The sequence below is a fragment of the Belonocnema kinseyi genome, chromosome 6 (genome assembly GCF_010883055.1).
Source record: "Belonocnema kinseyi isolate 2016_QV_RU_SX_M_011 chromosome 6, B_treatae_v1, whole genome shotgun sequence".
NCBI classification, from domain to species: domain Eukaryota; kingdom Metazoa; phylum Arthropoda; class Insecta; order Hymenoptera; family Cynipidae; genus Belonocnema; species Belonocnema kinseyi.
Window position 1 is genome coordinate 8735921 of NC_046662.1, and position 22424 is coordinate 8758344.

The 22424-nt window shown below is 24.0% G+C and overlaps 3 protein-coding genes across 4 annotated transcripts in view; 2 read left to right on the plus strand and 1 right to left on the minus strand.

The window, feature by feature from the left end:
* The window catches only part of LOC117174469 (alpha-ketoglutarate-dependent dioxygenase alkB homolog 7, mitochondrial), a 34231-nt gene extending 21631 nt beyond the window's left edge, over positions 1 to 12600 (minus strand). Inside the window, exon 1 of the mRNA XM_033363623.1 lies at positions 12504 to 12600. The gene's annotated coding sequence lies outside the window, so the exon portion shown is untranslated. The remainder of the gene's footprint in view (positions 1 to 12503) is intronic.
* LOC117174468 (probable tRNA (guanine(26)-N(2))-dimethyltransferase) overlaps positions 1 to 13047 on the plus strand; it is a 20487-nt gene extending 7440 nt beyond the window's left edge. For both annotated transcript variants that reach the window (XM_033363619.1, XM_033363620.1), the window contains exons 5-10: positions 1058 to 1280; positions 1366 to 1659; positions 6345 to 6512; positions 6621 to 6779; positions 12515 to 12705; positions 12836 to 13047. In XM_033363619.1, the coding sequence (XP_033219510.1) occupies positions 1058 to 1280; positions 1366 to 1659; positions 6345 to 6512; positions 6621 to 6779; positions 12515 to 12705; positions 12836 to 12983 (1183 nt within the window). In that variant the 3' untranslated portion in view covers positions 12984 to 13047. The remainder of the gene's footprint in view (positions 1 to 1057; positions 1281 to 1365; positions 1660 to 6344; positions 6513 to 6620; positions 6780 to 12514; positions 12706 to 12835) is intronic.
* Positions 13048 to 17074: 4027 nt separating this feature from the next.
* The window catches only part of LOC117174467 (intraflagellar transport protein 81 homolog), a 30991-nt gene continuing 25641 nt past the window's right edge, over positions 17075 to 22424 (plus strand). The window contains exons 1-4 of the mRNA XM_033363618.1: positions 17075 to 17250; positions 20354 to 20502; positions 21340 to 21451; positions 21538 to 21654. Coding sequence (XP_033219509.1) covers positions 17146 to 17250; positions 20354 to 20502; positions 21340 to 21451; positions 21538 to 21654 — 483 coding nt within the window. The 5' untranslated portion in view covers positions 17075 to 17145. The remainder of the gene's footprint in view (positions 17251 to 20353; positions 20503 to 21339; positions 21452 to 21537; positions 21655 to 22424) is intronic.

Below are 22424 nucleotides of genomic sequence, written 5' to 3' on the forward strand. Positions count from 1 at the left end.
CTTAATTTTCTATCAACTTAATGAATACTTACCCACAAAAAAAATCAACCCAGAAATAAATTTTCAACATCAAAATTAATTTTCTACCAAAATGTTTAATTTTAGAAGTAAAAAAAAACTTGAAATTTCAATCAAACATTGTAATCTTCTACAGAAATAGTTGAATTTTCAACCAAAAAAGATGAATATTCTACAAAACAGTTGAATTTCCAACCCGAAAATATGATTTTTGAACAAAAAAGTTAATTTTCAATCAAGTGGTTTAATTTTCTACCAACTTATTGAACTTAAAAAAAGACCAATTTTCTAAGAAAAAGCAGTTGAATTATGAGCCCAAAAATATGAGTTTTCAATAAAAAAGTTAATTTTTAACAAAATAGTTACATTTTTAAGCCAAAAAGACGAATTTTCTACAAATAAATTGAATTTCCAACTGGAAAATATGAATTTTGGAAAAAAGTTAATTTATCTGGAAAATATGATTTTTCAAAAACAAAAATAATTTCTACCGACTTTTTGAATTTTTAAACAAAAAAGACGAATTTCCTGCAAAACAGATCAACTATAAGCTCAAAAATATAAGTTTTCAACAAAAAGTTAATTTTTAACCAAGTAGTTGAATTATGAAACTGAAAAATATGATTTTTCATAAAATTAATTCATTTTCAACCCAAGAAGACGAATTTTCTACAAAATTTTTGAATTTTTAACCGGAAAATATAAATTATTAAGAAAAAAGTTATTTTTCAACTAAATAGTTGAATTTTCAACCAAAGAGAATAACTTTTTAGAAAAATGGTTAAATTATCGTCAAAATAATTAAATTTTTGAACAATTTAATAAAACTATTAACTAAGAAGATGAATTCGCAGCCAAAAGAATAATAGAAGACTTTTCAACCCAAGAGAATGAATTCTGAACCAAAAATAGTTAAACTTTAGAGATTTCGTTATTTTGCATTCAAGATTAAACAATTTCTTATTGAATCGTTAAAAATTTCATAAACAACAATAGACCTGCATTTTTTTTCAAGTCTTAAATTACTTGTAAATTTCAGAATGGTCATGTATCAAAATAGAAAAACTCGTTTCGACGCTATCGATTTAGATCCCTACGGATGCCCCTCGATATTTCTCGACGGGGCGGTTCAATCTGTTTCTGAGGGAGGATTGCTTTTGGTAACAGCGACCGATATGGCAGTTTTAGCAGGAAATTCGCCAGAAACTTGCTACGTCAAATACGGAGCAGTGTCTTTAAAATCGAAAGCCTGCCATGAAATAGTAATATCCTAATATCCTATTAATTACTCCCTATGAACTCAAAAATAATTTTTAAAAATGTAACATTTTTTTTGTATCGAATTAGGCTCTGCGAATTTTATTGCAACATATTTCAGCCCACGCGGGACGATACGGTCGTTACATCCAACCACTTCTTTCTGTAAGTGCCGATTTTTACATCAGAGTTTTCGTGCGAGTTTTTACTGGGCAGAAAAAATGTAAGGAAAATACAACGAGATTGGGAATGCTTTATCAATGTCATGGATGTGAAAGTATGACGATTCAACCATTGGGTATAAAATCGCCGTCTGGAGGTTTCAAGTTACCTGGGGTACCAATTGTGGATCAGCATTGCAAATATTGCCAGCATAAGCATCATGTAAGGAGAATTTGAGAGATAAAGTGCATTTAGAAATCCAAGTTTTTCAGATCTGTTTATGATAATATTAAAAATTTGTTTTAAGAAATTCATATAGATTTTAAACTATTTCACAAAGATTTCAATGATTTCATCAATATTTAAAAAAGCTTTTTTAAATTTTTAAGAAATTCACAAAGATTTCTAAGGTGAAGGCTGAACCAGAAATTTTTTGAAACCGGGAAATGACAGTGAATTTTTTTACCGGGAATTTTACAAATTTGTAGATGAAAAATCTGTCCACGTTCGATTTCAACCGCTTTTAAATAATTAGTTGAATTTTTATGTTTTTTAATTATGCTATTATTTCGCTTACAAGGCGTAATTCAACATTTTCCATTTACAATTTTTATTTCTAAGCTTACATTTTTAATTTAAAGAATTTTTTAATGTTTTCTTAAAGACTTGAAAACATTAAAAATAAAAGCCTTTTATGTTGAAAATTTTGGATAAAATACATTTTTTTTAATTTATCTGTGATAAAAAGTGAACAAAAACGATTTTACAAAACGATTTTTAATAAGTTCAAAATTTAAGAATTTTCAGATTTTAACGTTAAAACTTAAAGGGCTTCAATTTGAAAGTCTTAGTGATTAAAATTTTGTTTTAGTCTAAAATATTCCATTTTTAACCCATTCAATTTGAAATTTTTAATAAAAAAAGATTAATTATTGAATATTTAGCAATATTTGAATTTTTATTTACGACAAGTAAATTGAAACTAAATATTTACACATTACAATTTTAATTATTGTATTTAAAAAATGCTTAATTTGTATGTGAAATTTTAAAATTTTGATATATAATTAAAAAATGAACATTTGTAGAAAAAATTTGATTCATTTTAGAAGTTCTGAAAAAATTTACAAAATAATTAAAAATTTAAAACTAATTTAAAACAATTTCTAGATTTCTCAAGATTTTAAAATAAAATTTTGAAGCTTTCCAAGGATGTTTAAACTATTTAAAAAGAAAATAATTGAATTTCTAATTTAAGACGTGTACAGTTAATTTTTATATTGAAAAATGTTAGTACCTTCAATTTTATACTCGTAAATTATTGAGCATTTGAATAAAAATATTTTGAATTCAAAACTTTTAAATTTCAATTTTAAAAGTTCAGTTTTTATTACCTCAAGTGGACAATTTGTTAGCTTTAGTGTTGCATGTTTTTAATTTCATTAAAGCTGATTTCAAAACTTTTTCAGGGATTCCAGAAATATCTTGAAGATTTCAATGACTTCATAAAACTTTTTAAATGTTTCAAAGGTTTTGAAAGATTTGAAAGATTTTTAAGATTTCGATGAAATTCAGAAAGATTGAACTTTCATTTTAAAAGATTTCAAAACAAGTCAGAAATATTTGAAAATTTTTAACGATTTCTCACACAATTAAAAAGATTCCAAAAATTTCGCGAATATTTTAGAAGGATTTCAAAGAAATTCACAAAGATTTTACAAATATTTCAAAAAATTCCAAAGGTTACAGAAAGATTCCAAAAATTTAAAAAGATTTAAGAAATATCTTCAAGATTCTAAAGAAATTCACCAAGGGCTCATTTTTTTTAATGATTTCACAAATATTTCAAGATTCTTGATTTAAAAAATTTCGAAAATATTTCACAAAGATTTCAGTGATTCTAGAAATATTTCAAAAGATTGTGAAAGATTTAAAAAAATTCACGGAGATTATAAAACATTTTGAAAGATTTCAAAGAAATATTTAAAAGATTTTAATAATTTCACAAATATTTAAAAAGGTTTTAAAAAATGCGGTAGATTCAAAATATTTCACAAGATTTCAATGGTTTCAGAAAGATTTTTAACGTTTCTGAAAGATTTTAAAACTTAGCAAGAAATTCAAAAAGATTACAAAGATTTCCAAATATTACACCAAGGTTTCAAAATATTTCACAAGGATTTCACCAACATTTCCAAAGATTTCAAGGATTTCGCAAAGTTTTAAAAAATATTTTCAATATTTTAAAGCAATTCACAAAGATTTCAATGATTTCACAGATATTTGAAAAGATTTCAGAAGATTTTGCAAATGTTTCAGAAAGATTTAAAACATTTCAAAGAAATTCACAAAAATTTGAAAAAATAATTTAATGATTTCAAAAACTTTTTAAATGATTTCGTAAATATTTCAGAAAGATTTCAAACAAATTCACAAAGACTTCAAAACATTTCAAAAGATTTGAAATGTATCTCAAACATTTCAAAGAAATTCACAAAGGGTTTGATTTTTTAACTATTTCATAAATATATCAAAAGATACCAGAAGAGTTACAAGATTTGGATAAGATTTCAGAAAATTTTAATATTTCAAATACTTTCACAAGGATTTCAGAAATATGTCAAAGATATCAATGATTCTGAAAATATTTTAAAAAACTCGAAAGATTTCAAAAGATCTTAAGAATTTTAAAGATTTTACAAATATTTCAAAAGATTGCAATAAATTTCGGAAGATTTTTAAAATTTCACAAAGACTATAAAAAGTTTCAAGAAATTTTTAAGATTTCAGAAATATCCTCAGTATTTAAAAGAAATTCACAAAGATTTCAAAAGATTTTACAATTATTTCATAATATTACAAAGTTTTCGCAAATATTTCAGTAAGCTTTTGAAGACTTTAAAGAAATTTACAAAAATTTCACAAATATTTTATGAAGATTTCGATGATGTTACAAATATTTTGAAAATTCGAAAAGACTTGAAAGATTTTAATAGATTTTTAATAAATATGAAAAAAAGTTAGAAACTTTCAGTAAATTCAAAATATTTTCAAAATTTCATAAAGATTTTAAAGCGAACTAAGAAATTCACTAAGATTTCAAAATATTAGACCAAGATTTCAAAATATTTCTCAAAGATTTAAAAAGATTTGAAGAAATTGAAAAGGTTACCATAAAATAAAAAGATTTTAAAGATGACTATGATTTTAATATTTTTACAAAGATTTCAAACATTTCAGAAAGATTATTAAGATTTCAAAAAAATTCACAAAGATTTCAAAAGATTTAAGAAATATCTTAAAGATTTCACAAAAATTTACAAAGGGTTCGGTATTTTTGAATGATTTTACAAATATTTAAAAAGATTCCAGAAGACTTGTAAGATTTGAATAGATTTTTATACTAAATAAGAAAAAAATAAAAAAACTTTCAGTAAATTAATAAGATTTTAAAGATAACAGAAGATTTGAATGATGTCACAAAGATTTTAAACATTTTTGAAAGATTGATGGGAAAAAAAGAAGACGAAAGAAATAAAAAGGAGAAGGAAGGGGATTTGGTTGGTTGCCTTCTCATTTTTCTATCCTCTTTTTTTTATTTCTGGCCAGAAGGAGGGAAGATTTTTTTTCTTTTATTTTTTAGGAGGAAAAAGATTTTTGTCTTTTTCAGATTGCAATGGGAACATTTTGTCGTGTTTGTCCAAATTTGGTCGTTAAATTCTTGATTTCAACGATTTTACCAATATTTCAAAAGAATTGAAGAAATTTAGAAGGTTTCAATAAAATCAAAAGATTTTAAAGATGCCAATGATTTCAACATTTTCGCAAAGATTTCAAACATTTCAGAAAGATTATAAAGATTAAAAAAAAGATTTAAATATTTTGCCAAGTTTTAAAAATTAATCAATATTTTAAACAAATTCACAAAGATTTGAATGATTTCACAGATATTTTAGAAATGTTTTCAATATTTCAAAGAACATCTCAAATATTTAAATATTTCACAAAGATTTCGATGAAGTTATAAAAATTTAAAAAAATGTAAAAGCTTTTAGAAAGATTGGAAATGCTTTAAAGAAATTCAAAAAGCTTTCAGAAAGATTTCAAAATATTTCATAAGGATTTCACAAATTTTCAAATATTTCAAAAAGATTTCACTAAAGTCACCAACTTTTCAAAAGATTAAAAAATAAAATAAAAATATTTTAAAGAAAATTGCAAAGATTTCGCAAGACTTTAATACTTTCACATATATTTCAAAAGAGTTTAAAAGATTTGAAAGATTTCGCAAATATTTTAGAAAGATTTTGATTATTTAAAGAAATTCACAAATGCTTCGCAAAGGTTCAAATGAAGTCACAAAAATTTCAGAAATATTTCAGAAATCTTCAAATATTTCACATAGATTACACATATATTTCAAAAGATTTCACGAAGAAGTGAATGATTTCAAAAAATTTCCAAGCTATTTTGAAGGTTTCTAAGAAATTCACAAAGATTTCACAAATATTTTAAATATTTCTTAAATATTTCAAAAGATTTCTAAAGATTTCAATGATTTCAAAAATATTTGAGAAATATTTGAAAGAAATTCACAAAGATTTCAATGAAGTCACAAACATTTATAAAAAATTCAAAAGATTTTAGAAATATCGGAAATATATTTTAAAGAAACACACAACGATTTTAACAATATTTCAAAAGATTTCCAAATATATAAGAAATTTCGCAAATAATTCAGAAAGATTTCAAAGAAATTTAAAGAGATTTTACAAATATTTTTGATATTTCGATGAGTTCGCAAAAATTTAATAAATTTCAAAAAATTTCAAATATTTTAAATGATTTCGGGAAGTCATGCAGAGAAAATTAAAATAAAGCTTAAATTGGGAAATAAATTGTTTCAGGTTGGCGGCCCCTTGTGGCTGGATCCTTTGCATGACCAAAATTTCGTTTCGAGACTTTTGTGTAAAGTGGAGGAAATGGAATTGGGAACATTGAAAAGGATACAAGGAGTTTTAAATGTTGTGAGAGAAGAACTTGACTGCCCTCTGTATTATACTCTTGACCGATTGGTACAGTTTGATAGATTAAAAAATAATATAATTATTGAAAGATAAGTGTATTTAAAATGTTAACTTTTTTTTTTCTTTTTTTCATAAACAATCGAAATTTCTTTCTAGATGTCTATTGTGAGGTGTGACACGCCATCTATGGTTTTATTTAGATCAGCGGTATTGAATGCAGGATACAGAGTCTCGTATTCACATGCTAATAAAATTTCAATAAAGACTGATGCGCCTAATGATGTAATTTGGGACATTGTTCGAGCTTGGGAAAAGGTACGAAATTTATATTTTTTTAAGCTTCAAATATTTTTTTATAGACTAAGTATTTAGCGACAGAAAGATTTCAAATTATCTCACAAAGAATATAATAACTTCATAAATATTTACCAATATTTCAGAGATTTCGGAAATATTTCATAAATATTTCAATGAATTCACAAATATTACAAAAAGTTTGAGAAATATCTGAAATATTCCAAAGAGATTCACAAATATTTCAATGATGTCAACAAAATTTTAAAAGACTTCAGATATATGTCAAATATTTTAAAGAAATTCACAAAGATTTTTCATTATATTATTTTCTTTTAATATCCTGAGTGTTTAGCGACATTTAAAACCTGGAATTCATATTGAATTTCATAAGATTTCAGAAAATTACAAAGATTTCGCAAATATTTCAGAAAGATTTTTAAACTTTTAAAGATTTTCAAAAAGATTTTAATAGAGTCACAAATATTTGAAAATATTTCATAAAGATCTAAATGATTTTACAAATATTTCAAAATATTGCAGAAGATTTTAATAATCAGAATAATTTTAAAATATTTCACAAAGAATTTAATAATTTCACAAATGTTTCAAATTATTCAAGAGATTTCGGAAATATTTCGATGAATTCAACAAAATTTTTTAAGATTTCAGAAATATCTAAAATATTTAAAAGAAATGCACAAAGACTTGTTATTATATTATTTTATTTTTATATCTTGAGTATTTAGCGACATTTAAAACCTGGAACTCATATTGAATTTCATAAGATTTCAGAAGATTACAAAGATTTCGCAAATATTTCAGAAAGATTTAAAAACTTTTAAAGATATTCACAAATATTTCAAAAATATTTGATAGAGGCACAAACTTTTGAAAATATTTCACACATAAATTAATGATTTTACAAATATTTCAAAATATTCTGGAAGATTTCAAAGATTGCGCAAATATTTCAGAAAGATTTGAATAAAAAATCACAAACATTTCACAATATTTTACAAAGAACTAAATAATTTTACGAATATTTTAAAATATTTTATAAAAAATTTAATAATTTTACAAATATTTCAAAAGATTTAAGAGATTTCGGAAATACTTCATAAAGATTTTAAAGATTGCAAAGAAATGCAGAAATGTTTCATAAGGATTTCAATGAATTCACAAAAATTACAAGAAGTTACAAAAAGTCAGAAATATCAGAAATGTTTCAAAGAGAGAAACAAAGATTTTAATAAAGTCAACAAAATTTTTAAAGATTCCAGAATTTTTTTTAATATTTAAAAGAAATTCATAAAGATTTCTTTTTATGTCATTATATTATTTTTTAACTTTTAAAGATTTTCAAAAAGATTTTAATAGAGTCATAAACATTTCAAAAGATTTGAAAAAGAATTGAATGATCTCACAAATATTTTTAAATAATTCAGAATACTATAATAGAGTCACAAACATTTCAAAATATTTTATAAAGAATTTAATAATTTGAAAATTATTTCAAAATATTTCGGAAATATTTCATAAAGATTTTAAAGATTGTAAAGAATTTTATAAATATTCCATAAAGATTTCAATTAATTCGTAAGCATTTCAGAAATATCTGAAATATTTTCAAAGAGATTCACAAAGATTTCAATGAAGTCAACAAGATTTCAAAAGATTTCAGAAATATCTAAAATATTTTTAAAAAATTCACAAAGAATGTTTATTATAATATTTTATTATTTTATTTTTATATCCTGAGTGTTTAGCGACATTTAAAATTTGGAATTCATATTGAACTTTATAAGATTTCAGAAGATTATAAAGTTTTCGCAAATATTTCAGAAAGATTTTAAAACTTTTAAAGATATTCACGAATATTTCAAATATTTCAAAAAGATTTTAATTGAGTCACAAATATTTGAAAATATTTCACAAAAAATTGAATGATTTTATAAATATTTCAAAATACTTCAGAAAGATTTTTAATATTGCAAAAGCATTCACAAACATTTCAAACGATTTCAGAAATATCTCTCATATTTCAAATAAAAGATTTCACAAATATTTCAAAAGATTTGTAAAATTTCAAAGAAATTCACAATGATTACTTCAATATTTCAAACAAATTTAAAAAGATTTATTACTGTTATATTATTTTATTTTATTATATACTAAATTATATTTCTTCAAGATTCAATTAATATTTTATAACAAGCTGTTCATCCACCTTTTTTTCTGAATTTTTGTTGACTTGGGAATTTGTTCAAGAGCGTGTGTAAATTCGTTAAAAATTCTATTTTTGTAAATTGTAATAAATTGTAATTGTATTTTGATGAAAATTAATCGTTTTAGTTGAAAATTCGTCCTTTTTGGTAGAAAATTAATCTTTTTGGTTGAAACTTGATTTTTTGCTTGAAAATTTTTCTTCCTAGTTAAATTCGACTGTTTTTTATTTACAATTAATATATTTTTTGGTTGAAATATCAATTATTACATTTTTCGTTCATAATTGACGTTAAAAAAATTTAATTACTCGGTTAAAAGCGAAATTATTTTGTTAAATAATTTTGTTGAAGTTTCATATTTTTATTCAATAAATTAATCTCTGGTTAAAAATGTAACTATTTTGGTGAAAATTCTTGTTTTGTGTGTGTGAAATTAATTTTTTCCAGTGAAAATTGAACTATTCTAGTTCAAAATTGAACTAATTTGTTGAAAATTCATTTTTTTTAAACTAAAAATTTAATTAATTAAAATTTTTGTTATAGATTAAATTTCGCCTCTTTCGATAGAAAATTAATCTTTTTGGTTGAAAATTCAACTATTTCGTTCATCTTTCTCGTTTCGTGAAAAATCTTCTTAATTTCCCTGTTTTTACAGTGTTAACTTACCTGGAAAATATCTTTCGTGATAAATATTGATATGTCAAAAATGCACTGAATTTTAAAAATAAGAAGGAAAAGTAAAAATTGTTCGAATTATTATTCAAATTCATGGAATTCAGGTATATATTCCAAAAATTATGTCTTTTAAAGTTGTTTAATGTTTTAGGTATTTTTTATTTCATTTTTCGATGGTGGAAAAAAACTGGAAAAGCTCGAAAATATGAATTTTTAGAAGTAAGTTAATTTTCAACCGAATACTTTAATTTTCTACCAAAATAGTTAAATTTTCAACACAAGGAAACGAAATTTTACAAATTAGTTAAATTATCAACCTAAAAATATAAATTTTCATCAAAAAAGTTAATTTTGACCTCGAAAATATTAATTTCGAAATAAAATATTAATTTTCAACTAAACAGATTAATTTTTCTACCAATTTCTTGAATTATTTTCAAATCCAAAAGTCTAATTTCCTACAAGAAGTTGAATTATGAGCCTGAAAGTACAAATTTTCAACAAAAAAGTTAATTTTCAACAAAATAGTTGAACTTCCTACCAAAATTGTTAAATTTTCAACCAAAAAGGTCGAATTTTCTGCAAAACAGTTTAATTTCCAACCCTAAAATCTTCATTTTTAATAAAAAGTTTATTTTAAACCAACTAGTGGAATTATGACTCTAAAAAAAGGAATTTTAAGAAAAAAGTTAATTTTCAAACATTCAATTATCATCCCAAAAATATAAATTTTGATGAAGAAAAAAATTAATTTTTAACCAAAAGCTTAATTTTCTACCAAATTGTTTTTTTTTTAAGCCAAAAAGACGAATTTCTTACAAAAAAGATAAATTATCGGCCCGAAAATATAAATTTTTAACAAAAAAGTTACTTTTGAACCAAATAGTTGACTTTTTTTTACAAAAGAGTGCAATATTCGACACAAAAAGATGAATTTGCTACAAAATAATTCAATTTACAACCTGAAAATATGAATTTTCAACAAAAAAGTTCATTTTCAACCAAAAGGTTGAGTTTTCTTCTAAAGTTGTTAAATTTTCAACCTAAAAGGCCGAATTTTCTTTAAAACATTTTAATTTCCAACCCCGAAATTTGAATTTTTAACAAAAAAGTTTATTTTAAGCTAACTAGTTGAATTATCAATTAGAAAATATGAATTTTAAGAAAAAGGTTCATTTTCAAACAAATAGTTCAATTATCAACCCAAAAATATAAATTTTGAAGAAAAAAAAAATAATTTTCAACCAATACTTTAATTTTCTACCAAATTGTTTTTTTTAAGCCAAAAATACGAATTTCTTATAAAACAGTTAAATTATCAGCCCGAAAATATAAATTGTTAACAAAAAAGGTACTTTTAACCAAATAGTTGAATTTTGTGTGCAGAATAGTTAAATTTTCGACCCAAAAAGACGAATTCGCTATAAAATAATTTAATTTACAACCTGAAAATATGCATTTTCAACCAAATTGTTTAATTTTCGACCAAAGTAGTTCAATTTTAAACCGAATAAATGTATTCTCTACAAAAAGGATTAATTTCCAACGCTAAAATAGGAATTTTCATCAAAAAAAGTTAATTTTCGAACAAATAGTTCAATTATAAACCCAAAATATAAATTTTAAAGAAAAAAATTAATTTCCAACCAATAGCTTAATTTCCTATTAAATTGTTTTATTTTTAAGCCAAAAAGACGAATTTCTTACAAAACAGTTAAATTGTCAGCCCGAAAATATAAATTTTTAACAAAAAAGTTACTTTTGAACCAAATAGTTGACTTTTTTTTACAAAAGAGTGCAATATTCGACACAAAAAGATGAATTTGCTACAAAATAATTCAATTTACAACCTGAAAATATGAATTTTCAACAAAAAAGTTCATTTTCAACCAAAAAGTTGAGTTTTCTTCTAAAGTTGTTAAATTTTCAACCTAAAAGGCCGAATTTTCTTTAAAACATTTTAATTTCCAACCCCAAAATTTGGATTTTTAACAAAAAAGTTTATTTTAAGCTAACTAATTGAATTATCAATTAGAAAATGTGAATTTTAAGAAAAAAGTTACTTTTTAACCAAATAGTTGAATTTTGTGTACAAAATAGTTAAATTTTCGACCTAAAAAGACGAATTTGCCACAAAATAATTTAATTTACAACCTGAAAATATGCATTTTTCACCAAATTGTTTAATTTTCGACCAAAGTTGTTATATTTACAAACTAATAAACGAATTTAAAAAAAAAAAATTAATGTCCAACACTAAAATATGAATTTAAAAAAAAGCGGATTTTCAAACAAAAAGTTAAATTATCAATTTGCTACAAAATAACTAAATTTTAAAACATAAATCAAACGTCCATTCAATTTTATATCAAATTAGTTAAATTTTTCACAAAAAAGTCGAATTTTCAACCAAATAGTTGAATTTTCTATTTGCAAAATAGTTTAATTTTTAACCCGAAAATGTAAATAAATTTATATAAAATACGAATAAAATATTTAAAGGAATTCGAAAAAATGGATTTCTTTCTCCATAAATTTGAATGAAGAATATTAAAGTATTTTTATTTAATAATAATAATTATTATTTAACCAAATTTATATTAAATTCTTTCTTTATTATAAATGGATGAAAAATAATTTTTCCCCAAAAAAATTATGAAAATGTTCTATTTCTTAAGTGAAATTATTGATATAAACCATAAATTTTAACGTTAAAAAATGTGTTGCCATTTAAAAGTTAATTGGACATTTAAATATTATGCTGTATCGAAACTTTTAGATTTCTGCCTTGAATTTTGTTCCTAAGAATCGTTAGAATTCTTGTAGTATTTTAAAATATTACTTTCTTATCAGGAGCATCCCGCAAAAAGGGACAGGTTGGATAAAAAAAGTCCAGCCCTTGCGATTTTGACTAAAGAATCCGTCACACAAGTTTCGTTCACACTTCATCCCGATGCAAATCCTGTTTCTCGACAGAAACGCTTGTCACGTTTTCCATTAAATCCAGAATCTAATTGGGGACCTGGGACGAAATCCTGCACAATGTAAGCTTTTTTATTTAGTTTTTTTAACTCTAATTTATATTCCGTATTCGTCGTTTTATAGAGAAATATAAAATTCAAATTTAAAACCACTCGTGAAAAAGAAATTGGAACTTTTTATATTTTTTGACAGGATCAACAGGGAAAAAGCGCATTTGAAAAGAAAGCGAAATCAAAATAAAAACGAGCAAAACAAGAAAAAAGCGGAAGAAGAGGACATTACTGAAAATGTAGTTAGCGAAAGTAAAGAAAGCGTAGAAGAATCGAAATTGGAAGCTTAAGTTCGTATAACTTTCATTTATTTATGTACAAAGTTTTGGATTAATAAATACATACATTTTTTAAGAAGTCTCTACTTTCCTATCGTTAAAATTTATAGAATACTTTAATTTATTTATATTTTTCATTAAATTTTTTGATTAAAGAAGGTGAATAGAATGACAGTCACTCTAGCAGCCCAAAATGTTCTCAAAACGGGAATATTGGGTGAAACACAATTTAAAAAGTTAAGTTTTTCACCATTAAAGATTAATTTTTTTACAAAACTAAATATTCGAATTTTCTACATAAAAATAAATATGAATTTTAATGAAAACAGTTCATTTTCAACCAAATAATTAAATTTTCTAACCCAAAAATACGGATTTTTCACAAGCCAGTTGGATTTTCAAACTAAAAAGAATTATTTTCAAACCAAAAACACGATTTTTCCAGCAAGAAGAAAAATTAAATCAAATTGTTGAATTTGAAACACCATATTTCTGAGATTTCAAATCTGTTTGTATTGCATTTTCAACAAATTAGTTGAATTTCAAACAAAAAAAGATGAATTTTCTACCAAAAGAGGTGAATTTACAAAAAGCAAAAAAATTGATTTTTTTTAGAAAAAATTTGATTTTTCAAACACAAAAAGAATCATTTTTAAACAAAATTAAAATTTTCATTCAATAAAGATTAATTTGGAACCATAAAAACGAATTTTCAAGAATATTTGAATTTACAGCCAAGAAAGATTTTTCTCTTTCTTTGGTTTTCGAAATATTGAATTTTTAGACTATAAAGACGAATTTTTTTTAAAAAGGTTAAATTTTTTTTTTCAAACAGAAAATTAATTTTTTTAAACCAGATGAATTATCAACAAAAAATTTAACCATATAGCTGAATTTTAACAAAATTATTGGATTTTCAAACTACAAATATCAATTTTCAAATCAAAAAGATGAACTTTTGACAACAGTTCATTTTCAACAAAAAAAATAATTTCATTCACAAAAATTCCAACCCGAAAATATGAATTTTTAGTCAAAATAGTTTATTTAAATATAATTAATGTAAATAATAAATAAAATAAAAAATCTAAATTTTCTATGAAAAGAGATGAATTTTTAACAAGCAAAAAGTTCGATTTTTTTTTTTTAGAAAATATTTTATTTTTAAAACCAAAAAGCTAACAAAAAATGTTACAAAACACTTGAATTTTCAAGCAAAAAATATAAATTTTCGTCTAAATAATTTTAGAATTTTCAACTAAATAATTAAATTTTCAACTAAAAAAGATGAATTTTTTAGAAACCAGTTAAATTTACAACCCAAAAATATAAATGATCAACAAAAATCGTTTACCATATATTTGAATTTTCTGCCAAATTCTCTAACCATAAACATGAATTTTTAAACCCAAAAAGAAACTTTTTACAAACCTGTTCATTTCAACCACATAGATGGGTTTTCTACCAAATTATTGGATTTTCAAACTAAAAAAGATAAATTTTTGACAAAATAGTTCATTTTCAACCAAAGAATTAAGTTTACAACCCAAAAAGAGTTTTTTCAAAATAGTTAAATTTTTAATCCAAAAATATGAATTTTCTACAAAAAAGTTCATTTTCAACGATATAGTTGAATTTTCTACCAAATCATTGGAGTTTCAAAGTAAAAAGATGAGTTTTTAAACAAAAAAGATAAATTTTTGAAAAAACAGTTAATTAACTTACAGTTAATTAATTAACCATATAGTAGAATTTTCTGCCAAATTATTGGATTCTGAAACTACAAAGATAAATTTTCGTCAAAACAGTTAATTTTCAAACAAAGAATTAAATTTTTCAACCCAGTAAGACTTTTTTTACAAAATAGTTAAATTTTGAACCCAAAAATATGAATTTTTTACCAAATTATGGGAACATTTAAAGTAAAAAGATGAGTTTTCAAACAAAAAAGATACATTTTTGACAAAAAAGTTCATTTTCAACCCAAGAATTAAGTTTTCCAAGCCAAAAAGAGTATTCTTTCAAAAAAGATGAATTTTTATTCCGAAAATATGAATTTTCATCCAAACAGTTCTTTTTCAGCTAAATGATTAAATTTTCAACCCAAAAATATAAATTATCACCAAAAATTGTTAACCATATGGTTGAATTTTCTGCCAAATTATTCGATTCTCAAACTACAAACATGAATTTTCAAACCAAAAAGACAAACCAATTCATTTTCAACAAAATAATTAATTACATTTTCAAGCCCAAAAAGAAGAAACTTTTTACAAACCTGTGGAATTTTCGACCTCAAAATATGAATTTTCTACCAAATTATTGGATTTTCAAAGTAAAATGATGAGTTTTCCAAAAAAAAGATAAATTTTTGACAAAATAGTTCATTTTCAACCAAAGAATTAAGTTTTCCAACCCAAAAAAGAGTTTTTTTTCAAAATAGTTAAATTTTTAACCCAAAAATATGAATTTTCAACAAAGAAGTTGATTTTCAGTGATATAGTTGTTTTTTCTACCAAATTATTTTCAAATGAAAAAGTTAATTTTGAACCATTTTCCATGGTCGAATAAATTTTCTATCAAATTGTAGGATTTTCAATCTACAAAGATTAATTTTCATGTAAAAAAAGACGAATTTTCTACCAAGAAGGAATTTTAAGTCAAATTGTGGAATTTTCAACTAGAAAAAGATGAAATTCCTACCAAAGGAGTTGAGATTTGGGATTTTCAACCCAAAAAATTCGAATTTTAAACAAAAGAGTTTAGTTGTCAAGCTAAAAAGTTGATTTTTTGGAAAACATTTGAATTTTAAACACGAAAAAAACTAATTTTCAACAACAAAAATTTAATTTTTCTAACAAAAATATGAATTTTCGTCCAACAGTTTATTTTCAAACAGATAATTGAATTTTCACCCTAAATGGGCGTTTTTTTTTACAAAACAGTAACTTTCAACAAAACAACTAAATTTTCAACCCAAAAATACTAATTTTTGTTTACAAGACAGTTGAATTTTAAATCCTGAATTATGAATTTTCGTAAAAACAGTGCATTTCAAAACCAAATAATTTAATTTGTATACTAAACAGACGATTTTTTTACGAAACTGTCATTTCCCACCAAAAAATTAAATTTTCAACCCGAAATACTATGTTTTTACCATTTTACAAATAATTTGAATTTTTTAACCCTAAAAAATAAATTATCAGTCCAAAACAGATTAATATTCAACAAGAAATTAATTTTGGACCAAAAACAATGAAACTTCTGCAATAATATGTCTTACATTATTTGTTAATAACAATAATGATAATTCTTGAACCAAATTTACATAATTTTTTTTACATTTATTATAAGAATCTTTTCTCAAGAAAAACTATCAAAATTTTCTATTTGTTAACTGTAATTCTTTATAATAAACGATTTTTTCCTAAAAAGATTTATTTTTTGAGAAAATAATTACATTTTCAACCAAATAATAAAAAATGTGTACAAAAAGACGATGAATTCTCAACCAAATAAAATAAAAAAATTACAAAACATTTGAAATTTTAACCCGGAAAAATGAATTTCCAATCAACATTAATTTTCAACAAAATAGTTGAATTTTTAACCAAATAATTGAATGCTCGATTCAAAAAATTAATTTGAAACCAAATAGTTAAATTTTATGCCAAAATGGTTGAATTCTCGACTAAAAGAGATTTATTTTCATCCAAGAAATTGCATTTTTAACTAAAAACAATGAAATTTCTTCAATAAAATATAAACAAATTTACATAAAATATAAATGTAAAATCTGACTAATTATTTGAGAATAACAATAGTAATTGTTTAACAAAATTTATATTAAATTGTTTATGTATTGTAAATCGATGGCAAAGGAACTTTTCCCAAGAAAAAAGATAATAATTTTCCATTTGTTAATTGAAATTGTTTATAACAAAAGAATTTTCAACCAAAAATTAAAAGTAAACGAATTCTTTAAAAAGGGGAAGAGGAAAACAGGATAAACAGAATTAAAGTCAGTCTACAGGGTCCCATCACTGATCACCATGACAACGAAAATGATAACATAACAACGTGTCCATACGTGTGATTATCGAGAACGCATCATCTGGTTACATTAATTTTACCTTCGAATATATAATAATAAATTTTGTTTGTTGCAACAATGGGCGAAGACACAAAGTTTATTGTCACAGAAATGAACAAACTTTTGTCACGGAGTTACAACTTGATTTCTTTTAGTGCTTTAGGTCCCGAGGATTTGCTTCAAGTAAGAAACTAAATTATTACAATAAAAATACAATTTTTTCACTTAATTTATTGTGGGCAGTGAAAAATCCCGAACCTGTAAAATTCCTGAATTCCCGAATTCTAAAATTTTTGAATAATAGAATAGAAATTGAAATATTTTTATAACAAAAATTATTTGTAAGGCTGAAAGTTTCCAGAATTATTGTTATTTTAATTCAAACAATAATTCTAGAAATTTTAAACATTACAAATAATTTTTTATACAAGTATTTGATTATTATATGTTTAATAAATAAATACTATTTATAATACAAATTTTAATTGATTTAATTCAGGAACTTCATTATTCCGGAATTTTATTATTTGGAAATTGGATAATTGGAATTGTATGATTCGATTCTCAGTGGAGCGAAAGAGAGGGATATTTTTTCAAGAGAAAATTTTTAATTGTATAATTCGGTTATTTTATTATACGGAAATGTGATGTTTCGAGATTTTTCAGTCCCAATTTATTTAGGCAAATTAAAATTTGTTATAATTATATCGAAGGGTGATCCTGATAAAAATTGGAAACAAAAAAAAGCGCTAAATAATATTGCGAATTTTATTAATTGGGAATTTTACAATACTGGAATTCTAAAACTTTAGCAATTTTTAAATTTCGAGAATTAGTTATTGTAAATATTTTCTTCCTTGGGGATTTTTTTATTTTTCGAGATTTTTTATTCATTCCTAAAATTTGAAATAGGTCGATCAATATTCTAAGATTCCACGGGGCAAAAATAAAAATTAAAAATATTGTAATTCTCGAAGTTTTGCCAAAATCGCTGATAAAATGCAATACTTTCGGTTTTTTTGGACAAAATCTCATTCTAATAAACGGGCCGACTGAAAAATACTAAAAAATAAAATCCTTGACACAGAAATTCCCGAATTGTAGAATTCCAGAATAATAAAATTCCTGAATGATAAAATTACCGTATAATAAAATTCCCCAGTTATAAAATTTTTCAGTTGGAAAATTCCCGAATAATAAAATTTTTGAATTGGAAAATTACCAAATTGGAAAATCCCTGAATAATAAAATTCCAATAATTTTTATCGTCAAAGTTTCTCTCTGCTAAAATTATTTTTTGTATTTAAGATAATAATTTAAACAAATTTCATTCAGAAATATATTTCTTCACCTATTGTTATTTTAAATTCAAACAATAATTTTAGAAACTTTAAACATTACAAATTTTTTTATACAAACATTTGATTATTGTATGTTTAATAAAAAAAAATTAATAATAGAAATTTTAATTGATTTAATTCAAGAATTTTCTAGTTCAGAAATTTTATAAATCGGTAATTTTCTATCGAGAATTTTATTATTCCAGAATGTTAGAATTCGTTAATATTATAAACTGTTCGGGAATTTTATTAATCGCAATTTTTATAATTTAGGAACTTCATTATTTCTGAATTTTATTATTTCCAAATTGTATAATTCGGTTATTTTATTATTCGGAAATTTTATTTTTCGAAATTTCTCAGTTCTCATTTATTTAGGCAAATTAAAATTTGTTATAATTATATCGGCGGGTAGTCCGGAAAAAAATTGGAAACAAAAAAAAAGCCCGAAATGATATTGCCGCTATAAAATTCCTTTTTATTCATTAATAAAGCGGGTTTTTAATTATTTAGATTCGGAAATTATATACTATCGGGAATTTTCAAATTTCTTAATAATATAAAATGTGAGAATTTTATTAATTGGGAATTTTACAATACTGGAATTCTAAAAATTTAGCAATTTTTAAATTTCTAGAATTAGTTATTGCAAATATTTTCTTCCTTGGATATTTTTTTGGTTTTTCGAGATTTTTTAGTCATCCCCAAGATTTGGAATAGGTCGATCAATATCCTAAGATTCCACGGGGCAAAAATAAAAATTAAAAACCTTGTAATTCTCGAAGTTTTGCAAAAATCGCTAATATGAACTTTTTCATAAAATACCTAATATGCCAAGTTGAAAAAAATGCAACAATTCAATAGTTTCAGTTTTTCTTGGACAAAATTTCATTTGAATAAACGGGACGACTGAAAAATACCAAAAAATACAATCCTTGGCATTGTGAAATTCCCGAATTGTAAAATTGACAAATAATAAAATTCCTGAATTATAAAATTACCGTATAATAAAATCCCCCAATTAGAAAATTCCCGAATAATAACATTTCTGAATTGGAAAATTTCCAAATTGGAAAAATCCCGAATAATACATTTCAGGAAATAATAAACTTCCAGAAATAATAAATTTTCAGAATGATAAAATTTTGAGATAATAAAATTCTCAAATTGGAATATTCCCGAATAATAAAATTACAGATTGGGAAAATTCTCTAGAATTTAAACAATTGAAAATTTTGTTATCAATATTATTTATTTGTCAAAGTTTCTAAAATTGCTGTTTGAATTCAAAATAATAATTCTTAAAAATTCCATCCAGAAATATATTTTTTCAGTTATTTGATTATTGTATTTTTAATAAATAAATAATAATTATACAAAAATTAAATTTTTAAATTCGGAATTTTTCTGTTTCGGATATTTTATGATTTGACAATTTCCAGTCAGGAATTTTATTGTTCGGGAATTTCCCGATTCGATAATATTATAAATTGTTCGGGAATTTTATTTGTCGAGAAGTTTATTAAATAATTTGAAAAAATCTAAATTCTATTAGCAATTAAAATAATCAGACCTTAAATTAATTTCTGAAGTATTGCGAATTTTTTAAAGGAAAAAATTGGAGACGAGAAGCTATTTAGAGTCACAAACAAATTTTCAGCTATTTTGCAAAACTTTTAAACATTATTTTAGTTTCTCTAGGTTTATAAAATTGAGCTTTCGGTCTAGCCTAGAAAACCTAAAAATATTGAAATTGTACCAAAAATGAAATTTTTCAGTTGTTAGGTTGTTTTTTATTTCCAATATTTTTCACTTGCGACCCAGGATATTAAATAGTTAAACAAAAAGTATTTAATAAGTATAACTAAAATATTTTTACCCTGATAAAATTTTGAGATGCCAGCTAATTCTTAGATTCAAAATTTTTATTTTTGCTATAATATTAGGTACTCAGTGATGTTTTAATGGAAGTGGAACAAGAGGGAGCAGCAAAAATCGACATCAAAACTGAAAATCCAGAGGAAAGTTCTATTCGAATTTTCTCGATTCTAAGAGTACTAAAATATCAACCAAGTAGAGATCCTGTATTATTTAGGTACTATAAGTTTAATTAATTTTCCAACAAGTTATTAATTAATACAAATTTTCAAATTCCAAATGCACCCAAATTCTTTCAGATGAAAGGAATAGGGTGAGTTTTCACCAAAATAGGCAAATAATATGGCAATAAAATATTAATAAATAAAATAATTAATATTATTGCAAATCGAAATATATTGCATTTTCAATCAACCAGTTGAATTTTCAATAAAAAAGATCGATTTGTAACAAGAAATGTAAAATTTAAATTTTCAGTTAAAAAACTTATTTTTCAAACAAAACGAAATTTATGCAAAATAGTTACATTTATTACTAAACAGTTGAATTTTCAACGAAATATTGAAATTTGCAACCAAAGAGATGAATCTTCGATTTAAAAAAAAATGTTGTACAAAATAGGTGAATTTTTAAGAAAATAATTGAATTTTGAACTAAAAAAAATTAATTTTTAACAAAAAATAAAAAAAATTAAATGATAAATTTGCAACTAGCAACGAATTTTCGGTCAAAAAGAAAATTTTTTTATCAAATTGCGGTATTTTCAAACCATAATCAATAAAAAATATTTATTTTTCACAAAATAGTTAAACTTGTAAATTTTTATGCAAAACGGATGAATTCTAAACAAAAAATATAAGAGAATAGTTTTGAATTAAAAATAATTAACCTTAAACGAAAAACATTCCGATTTTCTTATTGGGTTTTTGAAAATAGGGGTAAAAGTCGAATTCTTTAAAAAGGGGAAAAGGGAAATAAATGTCAAATTTGTCATTGAAAAAAATCAAACCATGTTTAATCTTTCAATTCTAAAAAAAATGCTCTTAATTTTCAGACAAGGTTTGGTGAAGGGTGAACCGGAAACAATTTACCCAATTCTAAAATGGATTTTCGCCAACCTCAGCATTGCTCGCCAAAGAGCTTATCTAGCTCGATTTCTTGTAAAAGTATGAATTTGAATGTGTTTTTAAAAATTTTATAACGAAATAAATCATTGTCTCTGATTATATAAATTTTTTTCTCTATTATCAAGGTGGAAGTGCCAGAGGAATATTTGTCAGATCCAGAACTGAGTTCCTTGTACGAACAATATTTAAACATGGTAGAGGAATTCAAAGCACTTCACAAGGAAAGAGAAGCCGGAAGAAAGGTTTCCCTTTTTTATCAAAATTATATAATTTGTCCTTTTCTTAGAGGGGAAGTGAGGCAAAATTATGGGAGGGGAAACGAGGAAAGTGGAAGTACGAGAAATAGGGAAAGTGAGGAGTAATGGGCAGTCGGGGAAGTAAGGGAAAATTATGGGATGGGAAGTAGGGGAAGTATGTGGAAATAAAGGGAAGAGAAGTATGTGAAGTGAGCGAGTGGAAATAGGGGAAGTGAGGGGAAGGGAAGTAGGAAAAGTGAGGGAGGGGGTGTATAAGTGAGGGTAGGTTGAATAGTAGAGATGAGTGAGGGGAGATGAACTATGAGAAGCGAGGCGAAATGATAGTGTAGAGGAGATGAGAGGAAAATAATGTTTGGGAAGTGGTGAAAGGATTAGTAGATAAGTGAGGGGAAATGACAGAAGGAGAAGAGGGAGAAGTGATAAGGAAATTATGAAAAATAAGGGAAGGGGAAGAAGGGCAGATAGGAAAAGTAAGGAATGAGAAGAGGAGACTTAGTGATAGTGAGGGGAAATTATGAAAGGCGCACTAGGAAGGGAAAATAGAAAAAGTGAGAGAGGGGAAGTAAAAGCGAGAAGAGATTAAATAGGGAGGTTCAATAGGGGAAAAGAGGGAAGAAAGGCGAACTAGGAGAAGCGAAGGGGAATGATGGGGTAGGGAAAGTTAGAAGAAATTAATGGAGAGGAAGTTAATGAAAATAGAGGAGAAGTACGGATAATGACAAGTGTGAGGGGAAATTAGAGAATGATAATTAGGG